At 38.4% G+C, this 18,385-nt stretch overlaps 1 protein-coding gene across 2 annotated transcripts; it reads right to left on the reverse strand.

Annotated features, from left to right (window-relative positions):
- Positions 1 to 2,034: 2,034 nt before the first annotated feature.
- On the reverse strand, positions 2,035 to 15,425 carry pdha1b (pyruvate dehydrogenase E1 subunit alpha 1b). Of its 2 annotated transcripts, XM_017716884.2 has the most exons (12): positions 15,274 to 15,388; positions 13,717 to 13,737; positions 12,700 to 12,768; positions 11,268 to 11,441; positions 9,020 to 9,146; positions 7,563 to 7,654; positions 7,121 to 7,213; positions 6,875 to 7,030; positions 4,618 to 4,689; positions 4,391 to 4,458; positions 4,058 to 4,166; positions 2,035 to 2,769 (listed from the first exon to the last, which is right to left on the reverse strand). In XM_017716884.2, exons 1-12 carry the CDS (start codon positions 15,328 to 15,330, stop codon positions 2,605 to 2,607), a joined length of 1,203 nt encoding a protein of 400 aa, XP_017572373.1. In that variant the 5' UTR covers positions 15,331 to 15,388; the 3' UTR covers positions 2,035 to 2,604. The 2 variants fall into 2 exon arrangements, with proteins under 2 accessions (XP_017572373.1, XP_017572382.1); XM_017716893.2 differs by lacking the exon at positions 13,717 to 13,737 and having other exon boundaries at positions 15,274 to 15,425.
- Between the last annotated feature and the right edge of the window lie 2,960 nt (positions 15,426 to 18,385).

Genomic DNA, 18,385 nt, shown 5'->3' on the forward strand with positions numbered 1-18,385 from the left:
TCTGCCCCTCTCTCCTCTCTGCTCAACCCGTACGCTCTCTCATTTCCGCTTGCGCGCGAGTGGAGCCTTCCCATTGGGTCTGGCTCCCATCAATCAGCGATATTCTCCCTCTGCGTCACAATCGGAGGGCGGGGCAAAGGCTGAGCCGCGCGTCCTATAGGCAGGTGAGTCACCCTCTCGCAGGTGTGTGAGGACCGGTTACTCATCAAATGTTTTCCCAAGCGCCGGTTTGTCCTCGACATGATCAGCCGCCAGGAAACCAGCCAAGCAGGCCTGTCTGTTTCCTTTTGATCTGATTATACGCTCATTTACAATTGTTAATAAATTCCCCTCAATTGCTGTTCTCCGTCATACATCTCTTGCGACACCTACAGGCTCCTCACTGAACTTCACTAACACCTTCTCGAGTATATGCCCGCCCTAACCAGGGCAGGGAACGTTTTTAACCTGGGTTTCTGCATAATTAAATGTTTATGTTGTGAAGTAGGGGTCCTTAACGTCGACCACCCTGCAGAGTTTAGCTAAAAGTCCTAATCTAACACACCTATTATATATTATTGTATTGCACAGTGTATTGTAGTTTACTGTACTGTTGAATGCACCGTGTATTGTAGTTTACTGTACTGTTAAATGCACAGTGTATTGTAGTTTACTGTATTGTTGAATGCACCGTGTATTGTAGTTTACTGTACTGTTGAATGCACCATGTATTGTAGTTTACTGTACTGTTGAATGCACAGTGTATTGTAGTTTACTGTACTGTTGAATGCACCGTGTATTGTAGTTTACTTTATTGTTGAATGCACTGTGTATTGTAGTTTACTGTACTGTTAAATGCACAGTGTATTGTAATTTACTGTATTGTTGAATGCACCGTGTATTGTAGTTTACTTTATTGTTGAATGCACTGTGTATTGTAGTTTACTTTATTGTTGAATGCACTGTGTATTGTAGTTTACTGTACTGTTGAATGCACTGTGTATTGTACTTTACTGTACTGTTGAATGCACCGTGTTTTGTAGTTTACTGTATTGTTGACTGCACCGTGTATTGTACTTTACTGTACGGTTGAATGCACTGTGTATTGTAGTTTACTGTACTGTTGAATGCACCTTGTATTGTACTTTACTGTATTGTTGAATGCACCGTGTATTGTACTTTACTGTACTGTTGAATGCACCGTGTATTGTAGTTTGCTGTATTGTTGAATGCACTGTGTATTGTAGTTTACTATACTGTTGAATGCACTGTGTATTGTAGTTTGCTGTATTGTTGAATGCACTGTGTATTGTAGTTTACTGTACTGTTGAATGCATCGTGTATTGTAGTTTACTGTACTGTTGAATGCACTGTGTATTGTAGTTTACTGTATTGTTGAATGCACCGTGTATTGTAGTTTACTGTATTGTATTGTATTGCATTGTACAGCGCAGAGTTCTGTGTTCAACTCTGGTCCTTCTTTCTGGGTATCTACAGTGACTTTGTTTCTAGCAGTATCTGAGCTCAGGACTGTCTTTTTCTCTAACCTATTGGTAACTAGCAAGGATGGCTGGTTCTAACTGCATTGCTGACATTGTGACGCCACAATTCAGCACGACCACTGTAAAGAAATCAGAGTCAGAAAGTTTCTCTACAATGAACCACTTTACATGACTCACATCTGAAGGACTGAGTTATGCAGGTGGTGTTCCAATTTAAAAGCTACATTTTTAATAACTGGAATTCAGGGGAGTCAAACAGGGCACTTCACAAAATATACAAAACATTTGAACTTATGCTGTTTACTAACTAGCGATTAAATCTCAACAGCAGAACATGTACAAAATAATTTAAGCAGTTCATTGATTTAATCCTTTCTGTTTACAAGATCATACGGTGTGTGTTAATCTTGACCTGTTCCATTTATAACATGTTATTCTGAGGGAATTTCCCTTGTGTACCCTTGTGTTTTAAGGGCCTGACAGTTCATGATATGCTTCGTCTTCATTAGCTGGAAACATGAACAGTCAACAACACAGAATAAAGCACCTATTATAGTGGCTCAAGTTATCCAAGTTTATTAAGTCAGACTTACATGTTGCTATGTGCATTCGGTAATATTTGGTAAGAACAAAGAAAAACATAAGCACAAATTTCATGAGCGATTTGAAAAATATACCTTAGGTACTTGCTGATACCCTGGTATAAATGTGTGCTGTCATTTTGCCAAATATAATAATAAAAAAAAAACTTGTAAACATGGGGTAGCCATGATAAAACAGTCTCCACTTCTTTCCTAGATGTTGGACAACTAAAAGACAATCAATCATGAAGAGGCAAACATCAATATTTATAATATTAAAACATTCTCACATTTCTATTAATCATGACACACATTAACCACAAAGAAAATGAATAACATGTGAGCGCTTTCAGGAATATATAATACTTGGCCCTCTGGATGTTACAAAATCCATCCCTGGGATTTGTGCGTTTGCAGTTAGGTAACATAAACAAAGGATTTTGGACGTCAGTGCTGAGGGGGGTAAGACTGTGCTGCTGGCTCTAAGGTGCTCTGTAGCAAGAACGTCCTGCTCATGTCGGGGTGAGGGCAGCTGGCAATTTTTAGCTGATGGACTTGAGCTTGGACCAGGGGTTGGTGCCACGCACCTCCATGGGTGGTTCATTGTAGAAGATGTGGTTGCACAGCTCTTCCAGCGGGGGCTCTGGGTCAGACGTGGCGAACTGAGCTGCCTCCTCAATCTCCTTACGGATCTCCACGTCAATTTCCTATTTTGAGAAGAAGAAGAAAAAAAATTAAAAACGAGTGACGTGTAAATAAGTGATGTGTGAAGCTCTGACAACAGCAGAAGGGGGTAGATCTTGTCGTCCAGGGCTAAGTATCTATATACATATAATATCTTTTAACATTTATTTATTTATTCATTTATTTATTCACTCACTCATTTTCTTACTTTAGTTGTGGCCAACCCGCTAGTTAGGCCTTCACCTACTACACAATGCTACTAAGTAAGACGGGTGAAGGCTTGCACATGCTTTTTGCAGAGATACAAACTGCCAGCATGCTTGGAAGAGAAGGCTAACTGCCAATTCTGTTACATCAGCTAACAGATGCCCATGTTGGCTATCATCACCCATGGGTGACCCTCAGGGAGAGGAAGGACCATTCTACCCAGCCCAGTTATGCTCTCTTGGATTCCCGGTCACGGATGGCTGTGGAATCACCAGGGATCAAACTCACGATCTCCTGGCAGAAATTTGAATGTGAAACAAGATTTAGCGCTGCCAGAGAAGCTGCAGCAGGCTTACTTGTACACACAGGTTTTTCTATGCTTTGTTTAGCATGTCTTCTTTGTGACACAAAGCTTTGACTAAAATAAAATATTTGTCATTAATGTTAGCACATCTAAAATGCTGTCAAGTGTTACTTTGTTTACTCTGCAATGTGCTGTGGTCACTTCAGAAGCTCATTCTAGTTCTTTTTTTTTTTTTTTACTTTGTATTTTTTGTCCACAGTCACTTTCAGTATGTATTCAAATCCAAGAACAAGTTCAACTTTTGGGGCAAAAAGGGAAGTCTAATTTATCTGCCTGAAAATACCAATAGGACTAGGAGAATTTTTAAAAAAATATTTGTACAAAAAGAATATTCGGGTCATCTAAATTTTTTGTAGCACCTGATTTTTAAAAAAATATTTTTGCATTTAAAAATGTATTGAACATAGTATCTTTCAGAAACCTGTAGTAAAATGAAGGTATCTTTATTAAATATATTGTGAATAATACCCTAAAAGACCCTAGTCATGTGCAGCTGCGTGAGCGTATAACCCTACCTCTACGTTTTCCATATAACCTACAGTTACTGTTCATGCACGTTCTGTACTGTCTATGCACCTATTTTCTTTGTACTATTGTTTTTTTTTTTGTTTTTTTTTTAATCTATTTTTTATCACTGCATCAGAGAAGTTGCCTGATAGTGGTTCATTATACTCTACTACCCTGCAGGTATAATGAAAATATACTTGAACTGAAAGGAATTGAATATAATGTGAGCTCACCTTTATTTCCTCCAAACTAGCCATATTATTGCTGATCATTCGATCCTTCAGCATCGAGATCGGGTCACTCTTACTGCGCACTTCCTGGATCTCCTCACGAGTTCGATAGCTTGGGGGAAAAGCACCGATTAGAAAGGGAATACGAGGAACACAGTCCAGGAGAAAAACAATCATCTACAGTACTAAAAACTTCAGCTACTGAACGGTGGGAGAAATGTGGAATCAGGGTGTGGTCAGAGAGGTTGGATTTAGGCTTCTAAAACAGCTCTGGTGGACTGCACCATAGGAGGGACCAGCGATTACCACTGGGGAAAGGTCAAAGGCTAACCTCACCTGACCCCGGGATCGCTCATGCTGTGTCCATGGTAACGATAGGTCTCGAGTTCCATAAGAATAGGACCCTGGAGCAGACGGGTCAGGAGCGGGTCAACAAAGAGCCCAAGAGTTATAGATTTGTTCTGCCAAATGCAACTGTTACCACACAGCACTGCCTTCTAAAGCTCATTACTGATGTTATGGCTGAAGAACAGTATCTGTGCTGAGCTTCAGCTGAAACTTACCTTTCCTGATCTGCAATAATCAGCTGCAAACTTGGTAGCTTCTCTCACAGTAAGCACATCCATCCCATCCACCTGAAAGACAAAGAGTCAATGTTGTACTGACTATAGAACCATTCCCTTAGAGCTCCACCTTGCCCAAATAAAATGTACATCAACTGATGGGCTACAGTCTGCAACAGTAAACAGGCATAATGCACATTACAGTGCTGTAAAAGAATCTCAGCAGTCATGACGTTTATTTAACTACGTATTTGGGCATCCACTGCAATGGACTGGCGACCTGTCCAGGGTGTTTCCTGTCTTCGGCCCAGTGACCGCTGGAAGAGGCTCCAGCTCAACTTAGAAAATGTGTGTTTCTCTGGGTAGCACATATTTTAGCTACTAAAAACACTGTATAACATTAGAATTAGAGGTGTTAATCTTTAGGCACCTCACGATTCGATTACAATTCAGAGGGCTGCGATGCGATTATAAACTGATCATCGATGCATCTTGATGCATCTTTTTTTTCCATACAGGCTTTCAATTTTCCTAATGTCTGAGGACTTGGTAGTTTTAAAGCATTTTTTAAAGCAAGTATTTGTAATGATCCATAATGTAAATGCATTACAGATCATTACAAATACTTTCCTTTAAATATCTAAAATCTTTTATTAACAAATCAAAAGGCAGTGATGTGGCAAGTGAACTAGAAGACTCTGAAGACGCTGCTGCCACTCATCTGCAATAAAATGCGCTGCTACGGTGAAATAAAATCCAGTGGCAATGCATGTCCACGCAGCATGTTACCGCTGTCCTGCCCATTTACTTTAGTGATTTTATACCGTTGGTTTTGGTCTCCTTGTGGGGAGGGGTCGCTGTGTGAGTAAAATATTTTCGAGACTGGACGCTGAAGCTCCAAAGTGTGCAGCACAGCGCAAAAGCACTGGTCCTCAATGACTGAGAAGCAGATTGCAGGTCACCAAGCAACAAAGTCTCGCCTCGCCATTAGCTACGAAAAGACGAACATGATTCGAGACTAACAGACTTCTTCGCATTTATAAGTGCAGTTGGTTTCCTGGTACGTTAAATCTGCAACTAGAGAGTCTCTATAAAAAGTTGTGAAGCAGAAGTCGCTACTTTTTTTAATTTTCCCATTCCACCTTAAATGGTGCAGCAGTTACATTCGGCGCCTCAGGCAGAATTTAAGGTAATATGGGAAAATTAGAATGAGAAGCTGGTGAATGAGAAGTGACTTCAGCCTCGTAAAACAGCCGAACAATGAGAGACATTTTACAAGAAACTGTATTGTTTATATTTTAGCCTATACTAGGACATGAGCACACACTGAGACATACAGGACATTAAATATTGTAGCTCCCAAGGTGGTTTGACTTTGTTGAAAGGACAAAATATCTAATCTAAACATTTGGGCTGTGACTCCTGACCTAACCTGGCTTTTAATGCACAGTGAGCCGTTCAGATTTTTCACTCTTCCCTGTGTTTTTGTTATATGCCACCCAAGACTGTCCGGGTGTTGCACTAACCCACTTCCAAGTTCCGCCTTTTACTTTCTGTCAACATTTGCGTTATAAATTAAATAATCAGAAAATCAATATTTGACATTTATGAATCGATTCAGAATTGTTCATGTCCACATCGCAATGCATCTAAGAATCAAGTTTTTCCCACACCCCTAATTAGAATGAATGCAAATAAGCATAAATAAAGAATCCATACCCTTTGCAGTATGCACATTTTTTCTCTTAAAGTCTGCTGACTTACAAGTTTGCTATACAGTCAAAATATGATGCAAGCTAACACAAACTAACCATACCGAATTATCAAAATACCTCATGCAAGCGTGAGGTGGTTAAGCTTCTCTGGCAGTAGCAACATCCAGTTTGAGTAGCTGAACAGCATTCAAGTGCAGTACTTGGCTTACTTTCAGGCAAGGTCAATTCAAAGTGCAGGACTGTTAGCCAGCTTGTAGCATGTACCACTATCAATTAAGTTTCTCAATGAATTGTATCTTACTTAGTGATTTTCAAAAATGCAGCTCACCTTTGTCAAAAAGACAAACTACCTAGACCTGTACATTGGAAATAGTAATTAATTTAGAGCACTGTACAATTAGAAGAACACAAGTTTGATTCCTGGAATCCAAACTTTTGACAGAATTTCTCTGATTGTTTCAATGAGTAACAAGTAAGAAACAATTCACATAAAATTACAACATACTTTTGTTAAGGGTTAACTGCATATGAATGTGTGTTACCTTCAGTCCAGGTATGAAGTCTCCTCTCTTGAAGTAGTCTGTGCTGGCCGATGCTCGCTCCACCGAGGTACCCATTCCATATTTATTGTTTTCACAGATGAAGATGCAGGGGAGCTTCCACAGTGCCGCCATATTGAAAGACTCAAATATCTGCCCCTGATAAGAACACAAAGCACGATACTAAGTGGAGAAGAAGTCAGTCACTTTCTCCCACAACAGAGGTCACTTTTATAAAGAGCATCTGACCTGGTTAGCAGCTCCATCCCCATAGAGTGTGACGCATACTTCATTATTGCCCTTGTACTGGCATGCAAGAGCCAATCCAGCCCCAAGGGGAACCTTTGAGGGATGATAAATAGCTCACAACAGTGGAATAACAAATGTTCAGTAAACATTTAAAAAAGCATCAATTTTGAAATAAAAAAAAAAATGAAGTTAAGACATTTAAAATCTTGCTTTGCACTGTTTTACTCCAATACAGGTCAAATCTGATTTATAAATCACTGCCTTCTGTGATTATTTGTATATTAACTTTTAAATATCAGTGCTTTATTGATGTGGTGTTCACCAATATCATGAAACCTCAATACTGGTTGACAGCATCAGCCTACTCAAAAGCCCTTGTGAAAATGTCCATTACAATATTGTAGGACAATGGAGGTTAAAAATAAAATGAAATGAATGTCACCTGGGCTCCCACGATTCCATTTCCACCGTAGAAGTGTTTTGCATACATGTGCATAGATCCTCCCTTGCCTTTGGCTACTCCACCCCTTCTGCCTGAGAAAGGTTACAACACTCATACTGAAAAGCAGTGATGTAATCGTGTACTTAAATGCACTTTCATTGTAAACTGCTCACTCAAAATCCTTTTTATTGTGAGAATGGGCATAATCTATGCTTGGAGAAAAGGCTCTTAAGGGAAGCTTCACCAAATCCTCTTCCTTTTAAACTATTTTATTCTGAGACTTGCCTTAAAAGGCCTCTATGTAGGACTATTTAATTGTTTGTCCTTTTTGTAATTAAATGGTGCTACTTAAGTGCCCAAGTTCAACCTAAACTAATCGTAAGCATCATAAAATTTTTGAGATTTTCACAAAAAAATGATGTTGGAGTGTGAGTGACGGACAATTTAAATAAATATGTGACAATACAACGGCCCCTAGTGTACAGAAAGCTAACAGCACAAATGTGAGCTGTTCATCAATACTGTGGACTCAAGATGAAGAATTACTATAACTAGAAGAAATTATGTTATTTTGCACATAATAGGTTTAATTATGGTTATTATTTTTGACTCAATTCAATTTTTTAATCAGTGCCCCGTAGAAATATTCTCACAGGTCTATAAGGTATATGCTAATGTAAACAAAATATATTGCCATGATTATCTAACCTTTCATCACAGTTTAAGACATTATCATGATAATGGAAGGGAAAAAAACACCACATGCAAAAGTACAAAGAGGTAGATTTTTTAATAAACATCATATGTTGTTTTTTTCTACATTTTGGAAATATGGGGGATCTCTGTCTTTGATGGGTCGTTGTATAATTGTACAGCAATTTTCATTCATTTCTGTTTTTCAACAGGCTTAATGGACATCATGTCTTTGGTTTCCACTAGCTGGGGATCCTCTAGCTAGCTATCCTTATATGAAACAATAGTTGTGAAGGCACTCACTGAGTTGTGAAGGCACTCAGTCCAGTAACACACTAAAACAGATGTTTCAACATCAAATAAAGTAGGAGATCACAATGTGACAGCTTAGTGGGAGCTTGTGAATCCAGAGCTACTCCAGCGCTGTGTGTTGAATACTGCAGTATACCTTATTACTATTAATTAGCTTATTAGTGAATTACAGCTTAGTTTACAAATAGCTTTGACTGAACCGCTGAAACTGCACAATGACTTCTTTTAGAAGTGAATTTCAGTCAGTGGGATTCCTTTTCTTCTCTTTCTACAGGGAAACTATTATTGCTTGGGGCAACTGACTGTATGTTACAGGTGCAGCACATAGAGATTAGATTGAAAAACCGGCCTTAATAGTAACGGTTAGAGCGACAGACTGCTTTAAAGGATGATTAATAAATGTTTTAATGTGTAAACATACAATTTTGTGAAAGTCATGAAAAGGCACAAACCTGTGAGCTCAGCCAGAATCTCTTTCACAGACACACCTCGCGTGTAGGTGTACCCATGAGCGCGATATGCTGTGATCAGGTGGTCACTGGGGTTAATGCCGGCTTCAATGCCCACAGCACATGCCTCCTGAGAGAAAATCCAGGTAGAATGGACAGTGTATTATGTGTGGGTACACAAGGACTGGACAATAGCTTTGCTCAAACTACACAAACATCAAAGGAATAACAAATGAAATAATGTTGAAGTTGGATTTACATTCACGTTTTTAGGCTTTTAGAAAAAATGCAGTCTTTCATGTGGCTGTTAACTCTATGTCTTTTGAACAGTTCTTTTTTTTTTTACTATATTCACCAAAATTATTACAGTGTGTAGGCTACAGAACGTTGCCTTGACAACAGAGAAATGTTGGTCATCTATTGCAAAGAATTCCATTACTGTTTTAGTTATATGATGATCTGCTTTTAGTCACAGTGCACCAGTGAGCTGGAATTCACTACAGGAAACACTAAAACTCAGTTCACTGGTGTCACTCAGTCATTTTAAACGTTTAATATCAAACCACCTACAGACAGCCTGTACCTGTTTTACTTAATCATATTTATTCGTAACTTTTATTTTTGTGTTAGTTCTCCTTTGTTCTCTATCTTTTATTTATTTATTTCCTCTCATTGTATTTTTTTATTAAGTTTTTTATCATTACTTTTTTAAATTTGTGATATTGTATTATTACAATACATTTGTATTATTACTAATTTCTTATCTACTTTTGATCTTAATTTCTTACCATTTAAATCTCACGTTCTATTTTTTTCTACTTTTATCTTTTATTCACTGTTATTTTAAATGTTTTTTTTTCTTTTAATTTAAAATGATTAAATGTAGTTATTATTTTCTTTGTCATGTCAATCCCTGTTTTTGTAAATGCTCGGCTACATTGAAAATGAGGGTTGCCCTCAATGTACTTCCGAGTCAAAATAAAGGTTGATTGATTGATTGATATGTTGCACTTTGGTTGTCAATTGTAAATACTTTTTTTCATAACCTGATGCTACAGACAGCGTTCTTGTACTAGTGGGGACGTTTCTATCTGCTTCTGTTCAATTGCTATACTGTGCATATCCAAGCAGGATGGTGTATTTTTTAAGTGCTGTTAAACCAGCAGTGGGGAAGCTCTTGAGTGTCATGCACTCCTGATACTCAGCATGAACACAGGTTTTTAAAGCGCTTGTTTAATGTCCGTTAGAAAGAAGAAAAATAAAAATAAATAAATAAATAAATAAATGCATAGGAGGGTGAAGGAAATTTCAAATTGTTTTTTGTTTTTTTTTTGTTTGGTTGGGGATGAGGGGGGATGGGGTCAGCATTTCGTTTCCACTGGCCAAAAAACGAAAGAGCTATTTTTGGTCATTTTCTCCCAAAATGTTACTGTGGCTGAAATTTCTGCAGGGGAAAAAAAGTGACCTCAGTGACTGCAACCACATATTCCTCCACTACTGTCAGAGAAGGCTCACCTTTTTTTTACAGCTTTCAGTTAACATGCAAAAAAACTTTTTTTTTCAGCTTGGGGTTCGTGGAGCGGTCCACACAAAAGACAGGACACATTAAAAGCAAGGTCTCCTGCTTTCCAAAACAGCACTTCTCTCCCATTGAAAAAGTATCTTGATGAAATGTACCCCCCCCTAAATCCTTGGGATTTTCTACATATTTGAAATAATCCACTTTTGTTATTTTTTTTATAGTACACATCAGTTTTCTCACACATGCATCATAATCTACTGAACCTGCTGAGTAGTGATAATACTGAATCTATACCTACTGACCACTACAGCTGCATGACACTAGCAATTCCTGGACAAAAGTTATTGAGATAATATTGCTACCTAGTGTGATTGTGACAGTATTTGAAGGGTATTAAAAACTGGTAAATCCTTAATGTGATGTAACCATACAAACAAACCACTTTTTGTGAAGCATTTTAGCTCCATTTCAATGCACTATTATTATTATTAGTAGTAGTATTACTATTATTATTGACATTTGTTGAAGCAAGTAAATGTTTGACCCCCAAAAATGACCTATAGAAGCCACAGAAAATCTGGAATGTCTGAGGCTGGTCAGGAGGCTCCCACCACAAAATAAATGAACTAGTACTCATTTGCATATTACAGTCTTCTGTGAGATTAGTAATGCAAAGGCCAATATATTACTCTACTTCAACTCAAAAGAAGCCTAAACTACAGCTCTCACCTGTCCGTCATAGAGGTGACAGAAGCCTCGGATGATCTTCTGCTTGTACAGCTGGTCTGCTTTCAGCTCCATGCGTCTCATGGTCTGCATGGTGCGGTAGTACTTTAGCCCCTGCTCCCTCGTCAGCAAAGCCTGTGTGGGTGGGCCTTGGTCCAGCCGGTGCAGTTCACATTTCTTGAAGGGATGAGTGCACAGTAAAAGATTAAAAACAATGGAAATCTATCCCTCAGCAGGGTTCAAATCATCTGAGAGAGCATTTTTTAAAACTGTCATGAGATTTTCATATCCTCAAAACCTGGTACCAAGAATGGACTAAGTATCTAATGCACAGCCTGGCTGGCTCAGCTGCTGACACAGAGGGACTGTCAGCAAAGCCTGCATTCTTTTCTGATTTTGAAAGCAGGAGTTTCAGCACTACCAACAAAGATTTCCACTACTTACCAATAACAATCACAAGACTGCGGCACATAAATTGTTAGGTCTTAAATATGTATCTAGCTCATTATTTCTGTTTTTTCAACTACAATGGTTTAAGTGGGACCATTCCTATTGGTCAGTTTCCTATGCCTCTAAATAAATGTTCAAAGGAAAAAGAATTTGGTGGTTTAGTTTCAAAACTGTTTTATTTCACAAACTACAATTCATTATTCCTACATCTTTCAGAAATCCACTGTGCTGTCACTAGTTTAGGATGCTACTTTGGTAAAGAGCTACATTGCTAATTTAGCCAGCGTCTTTAATTTAGTCATTGCACCAAGCTGTGCTGGTTAGGGTTGTGGAGGAAGCAGTTTGTGGTTGGTATGAATAATGTCCAATGGTGTATTTCGACAAAATACACCATTACACATAAATGCAGTAAATAAATGCATTAGCAAGTGCTCAAAACACACCAAGCTTGAAGATTTCAAGAACTTTTTTTGAGCCAATATCAAATCCAAGGATGTGAGTTGATATAACTGGTCTTCAAGCATCATTGGTCCTGTTTTTTCCTTTTCACACCTTTAATGGTAAAGACTGAGATTTTTAAAGCTCTGGCAAGATGTTGATACAATTAAAAAAAAAAAAAAGCTAGTGACCTCTCCCCTTTAATAATAGCTAATGGACTGTTACACATCCACAAGCAGGCCACGTCTGCACTGCGTACATTCTTTAAACAATATATTGCACTGCAGGCTATAAGCATGCTAGTGTGTTTTTTCATACCTTCCCATCATTACAACACAGCCCTACCCAGTGACAGTACTTTTAGCATGTATACACCTGACAACATGCTGAAATGACTGGGTTTGTTTTATTCCGGTTCTTAGCTTCCAGGATTCTACAGGACAATTTTTGGCTATATTTCATGGCAGAGTAAAACTCCAGGTTGTTCACAATGCAAGAAAACAATGACACCGAATATAAATACCATATAAAGGCCTCAGTACTTTACCTTGATGTCAAAACTGGCCTGAGGACTGAAGTCTGCAAAAGAACGAGTTGAGCCCACCAGTCTGGCGCCCTGAGGAAAAAAGAGCACTTAAGCAGGACTATTACGATGAATAGATCAAATAATGATTGATATAAGCTGTGCAATAAATTATGTTCAGATTTTGACATTCAGTAGAGTCCATTTTAACATTTGCATTTAATAATTAATATGCATTACAAAAAAATGCAGCTGTATTCCACTACATTTAGTTTTTACACCATAAATACACAAAGATATTCCATTTATGAAATCTATATTTCTTGCAGTATTTGAAAGACTAAGAAGCACTTTCAATACTTCTGCAGGTTAATTAGTGGCCCACTGTGAAAAGTGAAGACATCAATGTCTTATATTACATTATATTACAGCAAACGCACAGACGAGTGATGGCACAACCCGACTGATAATATGGTCTTATATGAATGCTGAATATGCATGAAGTCATTATTATTAAGGATGAAACTGCTGATCTTGAAGAAACCCTTGCTATAATGATCTGTATACTGTTCTGGTACTAACTGATGGTGGGGGACGCTGAGATGGCGTTGCTGGAACATGCGGTGAGGTTAAGTCAGCAAGCTCAGACATGGCAGACAGCAGCTGAAGAATATGTGCGGATAACTGGAGAGAGAAACAGCCGGCCCATGAGGCCAGTTCAGGAAATACCCTAATTACTGGATCACCCACATTTGAGCAGGAGGTACATTCCATACAAGAACTTTCTCCCAGTGACGTTACGACAGTACACATTTCTCTATATCTGACCTAGTTGGGTTCTTCTAGGACACAACAAAGCAAACCTCACAGTTATTTCACTCGGTCATCTCTGGTTTATAATTGGAAAGAAAAAAATAAATGTGGCAGGACAACAATTCAGCTAAATAGAAAGACTGAAAGATCTGACCCTTGTAGGTGTGGGATACACAGCACAAAAGAGCGGAATAAACATAAAGCACTACAGCCTCACTGACATCTTACCTCTGACACTGTTTGAGCACCCTATAAGGCAACCACAGACAGAAAACAAGACATTGAGAAGACTTAAGAGGGATGGTTTGATTTGCAGCACTAACTTACACTCACCACAATTGACGAAATGTATAACAAGCACTCTCTACACACGTATTATTCATGTGCTTGATGCCTACAACGGATCTGCCTATATGAATTATGTACTAAAATAGATTATATGCAGGGTTGGGGTGTGACAGAATCCAAGTATTTGTAATACATCTTGAGAATACACAAATTTAGTATCTGTATTCAGTCCAAGTTACAAGACAGCGTATAGAATAGTTACTTTTTACATTTTTAGAAGAATATTTTTACAGTTCTGACCCAAGAAACTGAGAAATATCAATAGAAACACCATCACAACATGTTTATAAACTTTTTTTAAAATCACAACATGTAAAAATGTGGCTTCTTTACAGCCACAGAAGTTCCTACTAAAACCAGAGTAGACTGATAAATCTGATAAAGTGATGAGCCAGTTATGAATCTCAGCATTATTAAATTCTTTTGAGGGCCAATTGAACTGATCCTCAGGAGTTACATACTGAGGCGTTACATGCCTTTAAGTGAAAATCACACAGCTGCACACTTTGTAGTCAAATTTGTTACTGGTGAATATAGTGAACTGTGGGATTATGGGAAAAGCAGTGGACTCAAGAGGGCAATGGGAGCCCAAATGACGCTGAGAATTTCTACGCAGCAAATTAGCAGAAGAATTGCATGAAGAAAACTGCCAATGAGTAACAGTGTGAATTAGGTAGAAATAGTGAAAAGAAATAGAAATAGTGTAAAAAGTAGTGTCTTTTTACATTTATGTACCATAAATGTACTCTAAACGTGATACTTTTCATGTGATGCTTTTCACTGATGTGCAATTTAATCCAAAAGCCAGACTAGAAAACATTTTCTAACCCTGGTCATTGGCAGTCTTGAGGAGTTGCTCACAGTATTTTTTCCCTACAATTACAACTTGATTTATCTTAGCTTATCATCAGGCTCTTCACCAGTTTAGATACAGAAAACAGCATAGACTTGTCCCTCTTTGCTCGGGGGTTTCAGCAGAATTTGTTGTAAAATGCTGGAAAACCTATTTTGTTCATGAAAAAGAAAGATCCTGAGGTTTGTGCCAAGCGCCGTATAAAAGGCTGTGTCCTAAATATCTGTGAACAAACGACCCCGTCCTGTCAAAGTTACCCCGTCAAGCACTGTTTACGTTGAGATGTCAACGAAGGTAAGTTATGCAAACGACATGATAACGTTACATCTAACTAGTGGTGGAGAGAATTGGCTGCTTGCTAAGCTATTAACTTAGTTAGCTGTGCAGGCTAGCACACTGCTCGGCTATGTGAGCTAGAAGGCTAGTACCAGACAAGGTCAGTGGATTTAGCTCGCTAGCCAGCTAAGCCTCACTTGCTAACGTCAGCTGCCGAGCTAGCCGGGTGGGTTCCGCATCAGTAAAAGCGTTCACTCATACAGACCACAGGCCACAGACCACACACAAGCACACCATAACATACGTACATTTTTGCTGGCACCACCTCTCAGCACGTTAGAAATGAACGTCAGCATGTTCTGCATGCTACAGAGCTTCCACCCTCACCCCTCAGCACCTCCTCTCTCGGCTGAACGATTGATGGGGAGTCGATTCCAGAAGAGTCGACTCTTCGACTCCTACGCGTCTGGGAGTCGTGATCGACTCTTGGCCAGTGACTGACAGAGTCGAAATGCTTGGTTTTGTTTGGACTTTGTGTTTCTTCATCATAACTGCCTCGAGAGTAACTCTGCCCAGAGGTATGGACACTCGTTTCAGCCACTGGACAGAAATATACAACAATTTAGTAAGTCAAAGAAGGTTTTTCCACAATTATGAAATATTATCTTAGAATTATGACATTCTCATCTCACAATAATGACCACGTGTCTCAGTACAATGAGAGAATTTGCTCACAATTATGAAAAATGAAGTCGTTACTATGAGATACTACGCCAGAACTATGACAGTCGTTACTGTGAATGCTAACTCATAATTATGAGATTGAATTTCAATAAGATGACCTGATAAGTCATTATTATGAAATACTAACTCATAATTATGAGATAATAATAATTATGACATAATAACAGAACAGAACTATTGACACAGTAAGTCATTATTATGAGATTCTAAATGCATTCGATGGTTTCTGTGGATTCGTTATGAGATTCGCATGGCAGGGCAGATGAAGAACAGACAATACGTGACAAACATGCAGAGATGTACGCAATAACAGGAAACCGGCCAAGGCCAAAAACAGAAGTAGGTCTGCGCTTAACCGTTAAAACATGAGGTTTTCGCATCCATATATGGTAAACCATATGTGCATTGCACCCACTAAACAGGAACATGTACACATTTAGGTTCAGCTTATACACACACACATATTCAGCTTCAGGGTATAAAAGGAGTCAGAACACATTGGGAGGTCAGAGCTTACTTGGGAGATACATGATGCATGTTCTCTGTTTGTAACCTCTCCAGAATTCTGTAATAAAACTTTGTTTGTTTCACTTCAGTCTGATCTACTTGTCTCATTTTTTGCATCAACGAACACGCAGGACTGGTTTCGTCCACATTTCCCAGTGGGATCTAAAATCTAATTCTACAAAACGTTAGTGGTGTGTATTGAAAACTATTACTGCCTTAAGAAAGCAAAAGCATTCAAAAAAACATAAAAACCATCTTAATCCTAATGTTTTCTCATGGTCCTTTTTCGGCAGGGTAATGATTTTCTCCCTCCGGGTTTCCACTGAAATAGGCTGTCTGATGGTAAGTTGTGTTGAATCATTAGTCAGCTGTAATCATTTATTACAAATCACTCATTTGTCAAGCTTCCTGATGTTACTTGGTATAATGTCTGAATTTTCATCATGTCAGAAATTGGATAAACTACGTGCAGGGTGGTTTAGTCACTGCTGTATGCCTTTATCACCGATTCCGGAGTCGTCTTGGTTTTAAATTTTAAGTGGAATCGAAGAGTCGACTCAGTCGATTCCAGCAACAGGAGTTGAGAGTCTGAGTCGACTCCAAAAAACACTGAGTCGGACACTGTACCATAACTTACCGTACCATAATCAGGCTACCGTAATTTTTTTTTAGTCACAATAGTGATAACAGTAAGGATGTAACAATAACAATAAATAAACCAAAAATATATATAGTAGTAATGTTTTGTTCCTTTAATTTTTTTTGCCCTTTTCATTTATATTTTTTACAGTTACAGCATTTAGCAGACGCTCTTATCCAGAGCAACTTACAAGAGGTGCTTTGTCTATCTAGAAAATATCTTTGCTAGTTACCAATAGGTTAGAGAGAAAGAGAGTCCTGAGCTCAGATACTGCTAGAAACTAAAGTCACTGTAGATACCCAGAAAAAAGGAAGAGTGGAACACAGAACTACTCTGTGCTGTACAATGCAATACAGTACAGTAAACTACAATACACAGTGCAAAACAATAAAAAATATATGTGCAGCAAAATATACTGCAGACAATACTTATTTCATTTGTTTCAGTTTACCAGAAATGAAGTTTTTCCTTTTGAAAAATTTAATTTGTATGATGTGATGAATATAATTAATATGATCTGGGCATGAACTAACAAGGTAACTTTCTGATCCAGAAAATATAAACTTGCAACAATTGGACCTGTACACAACTTTTAAAAAGGGGATACCGACATATACTACCAGGTGTCACCCAGAAGCTCTGTATCACTCTATAACAGTACACATCTATGTACAGTTGCTCAAACAGCTCTAGAGCCTGTAAGAGTAGTGTTTAAATCAGTTCAAACTATCAGAAAATCTTTAGTGTTCATGTTGTCTTGCTCAATTCTGGTTCCCTTGGTCTTTGCAATCATTTAGCTACTAAAATTAAGTAATATATTTTCAGTCATTCAATGACAGTCTTTACTGTATTTCAAATGTAGGGCTTTTCCTGAAGTAGTAACTTGATTTTGCATCACTATTGCCCTTGTTGCGCTGTTTGAGCCATGAAAATGTCTGAGCTGTGACGTCCACAACTGAACTGAACTGAACTGTTTCAGCAAGAGTGGCTGTAAATTGAATGTGATAATGATAAAAACAGCTGTATGCAAAAGATTGAAGTCCCACTGGTCATTGGGCTGTGGGCAGGAAACACCCTGGACAAGTCGCCCATCCATTACAGGCCAGACACACACACACACACACACACACACCCCTAGGGCCAATTTAGCATTTCTAATTGGGTGACTGCATGTCTTTGGACTGTTGTAAGAAACCAGAACATTGAACTTTAAAAAGTCCTAGAAAAGTAATCTTAGCATGTGCAAAAGTTGCCTTTTCAGAAGTTAATTAATTAATTATTTCTTAAAGGGCCTGTTAGAACTATTTAGGAAGGCCAAGAATCATCAGCTATGCCAATTCCAGACTGTAATAAATTCTCTGACTCTTCAAATCTTATATTAACATTCAACAACCATGGACTCTGAGCAGCTGGCTAAGAATCTAAAAATGAAGCTAAGTGATGCCTACAAAGCAGGGAAAGGCTATTAAAAAAATCAAAGCCCTTCCATCTCACAACTTCTACTATCTGAAATGACAGTTAAGGGGAGC

Source organism: Pygocentrus nattereri, chromosome 24, assembly GCF_015220715.1.
Source record: "Pygocentrus nattereri isolate fPygNat1 chromosome 24, fPygNat1.pri, whole genome shotgun sequence".
Lineage (NCBI taxonomy): Eukaryota > Metazoa > Chordata > Actinopteri > Characiformes > Serrasalmidae > Pygocentrus > Pygocentrus nattereri.

Excerpts from the sequence above, each read along its gene's own strand:
- pdha1b (XM_017716884.2), bottom strand. The coding sequence starts at position 15,330 with ATGCAGAACATGCTGACGTTCATTTCTAACGTGCTGAGAGGTGGTGCC. Across the intron at positions 13,738-15,273 it reads GAGGTGGTGCCAGCAAAAAT|GGTGCTCAAACAGTGTCAGA; the intron begins GTACGTATGTTA and ends GTTGCCTTATAG. Across the intron at positions 11,442-12,699 it reads AGGCCAGTTTTGACATCAAG|AAATGTGAACTGCACCGGCT; the intron begins GTAAAGTACTGA and ends CATCCCTTCAAG.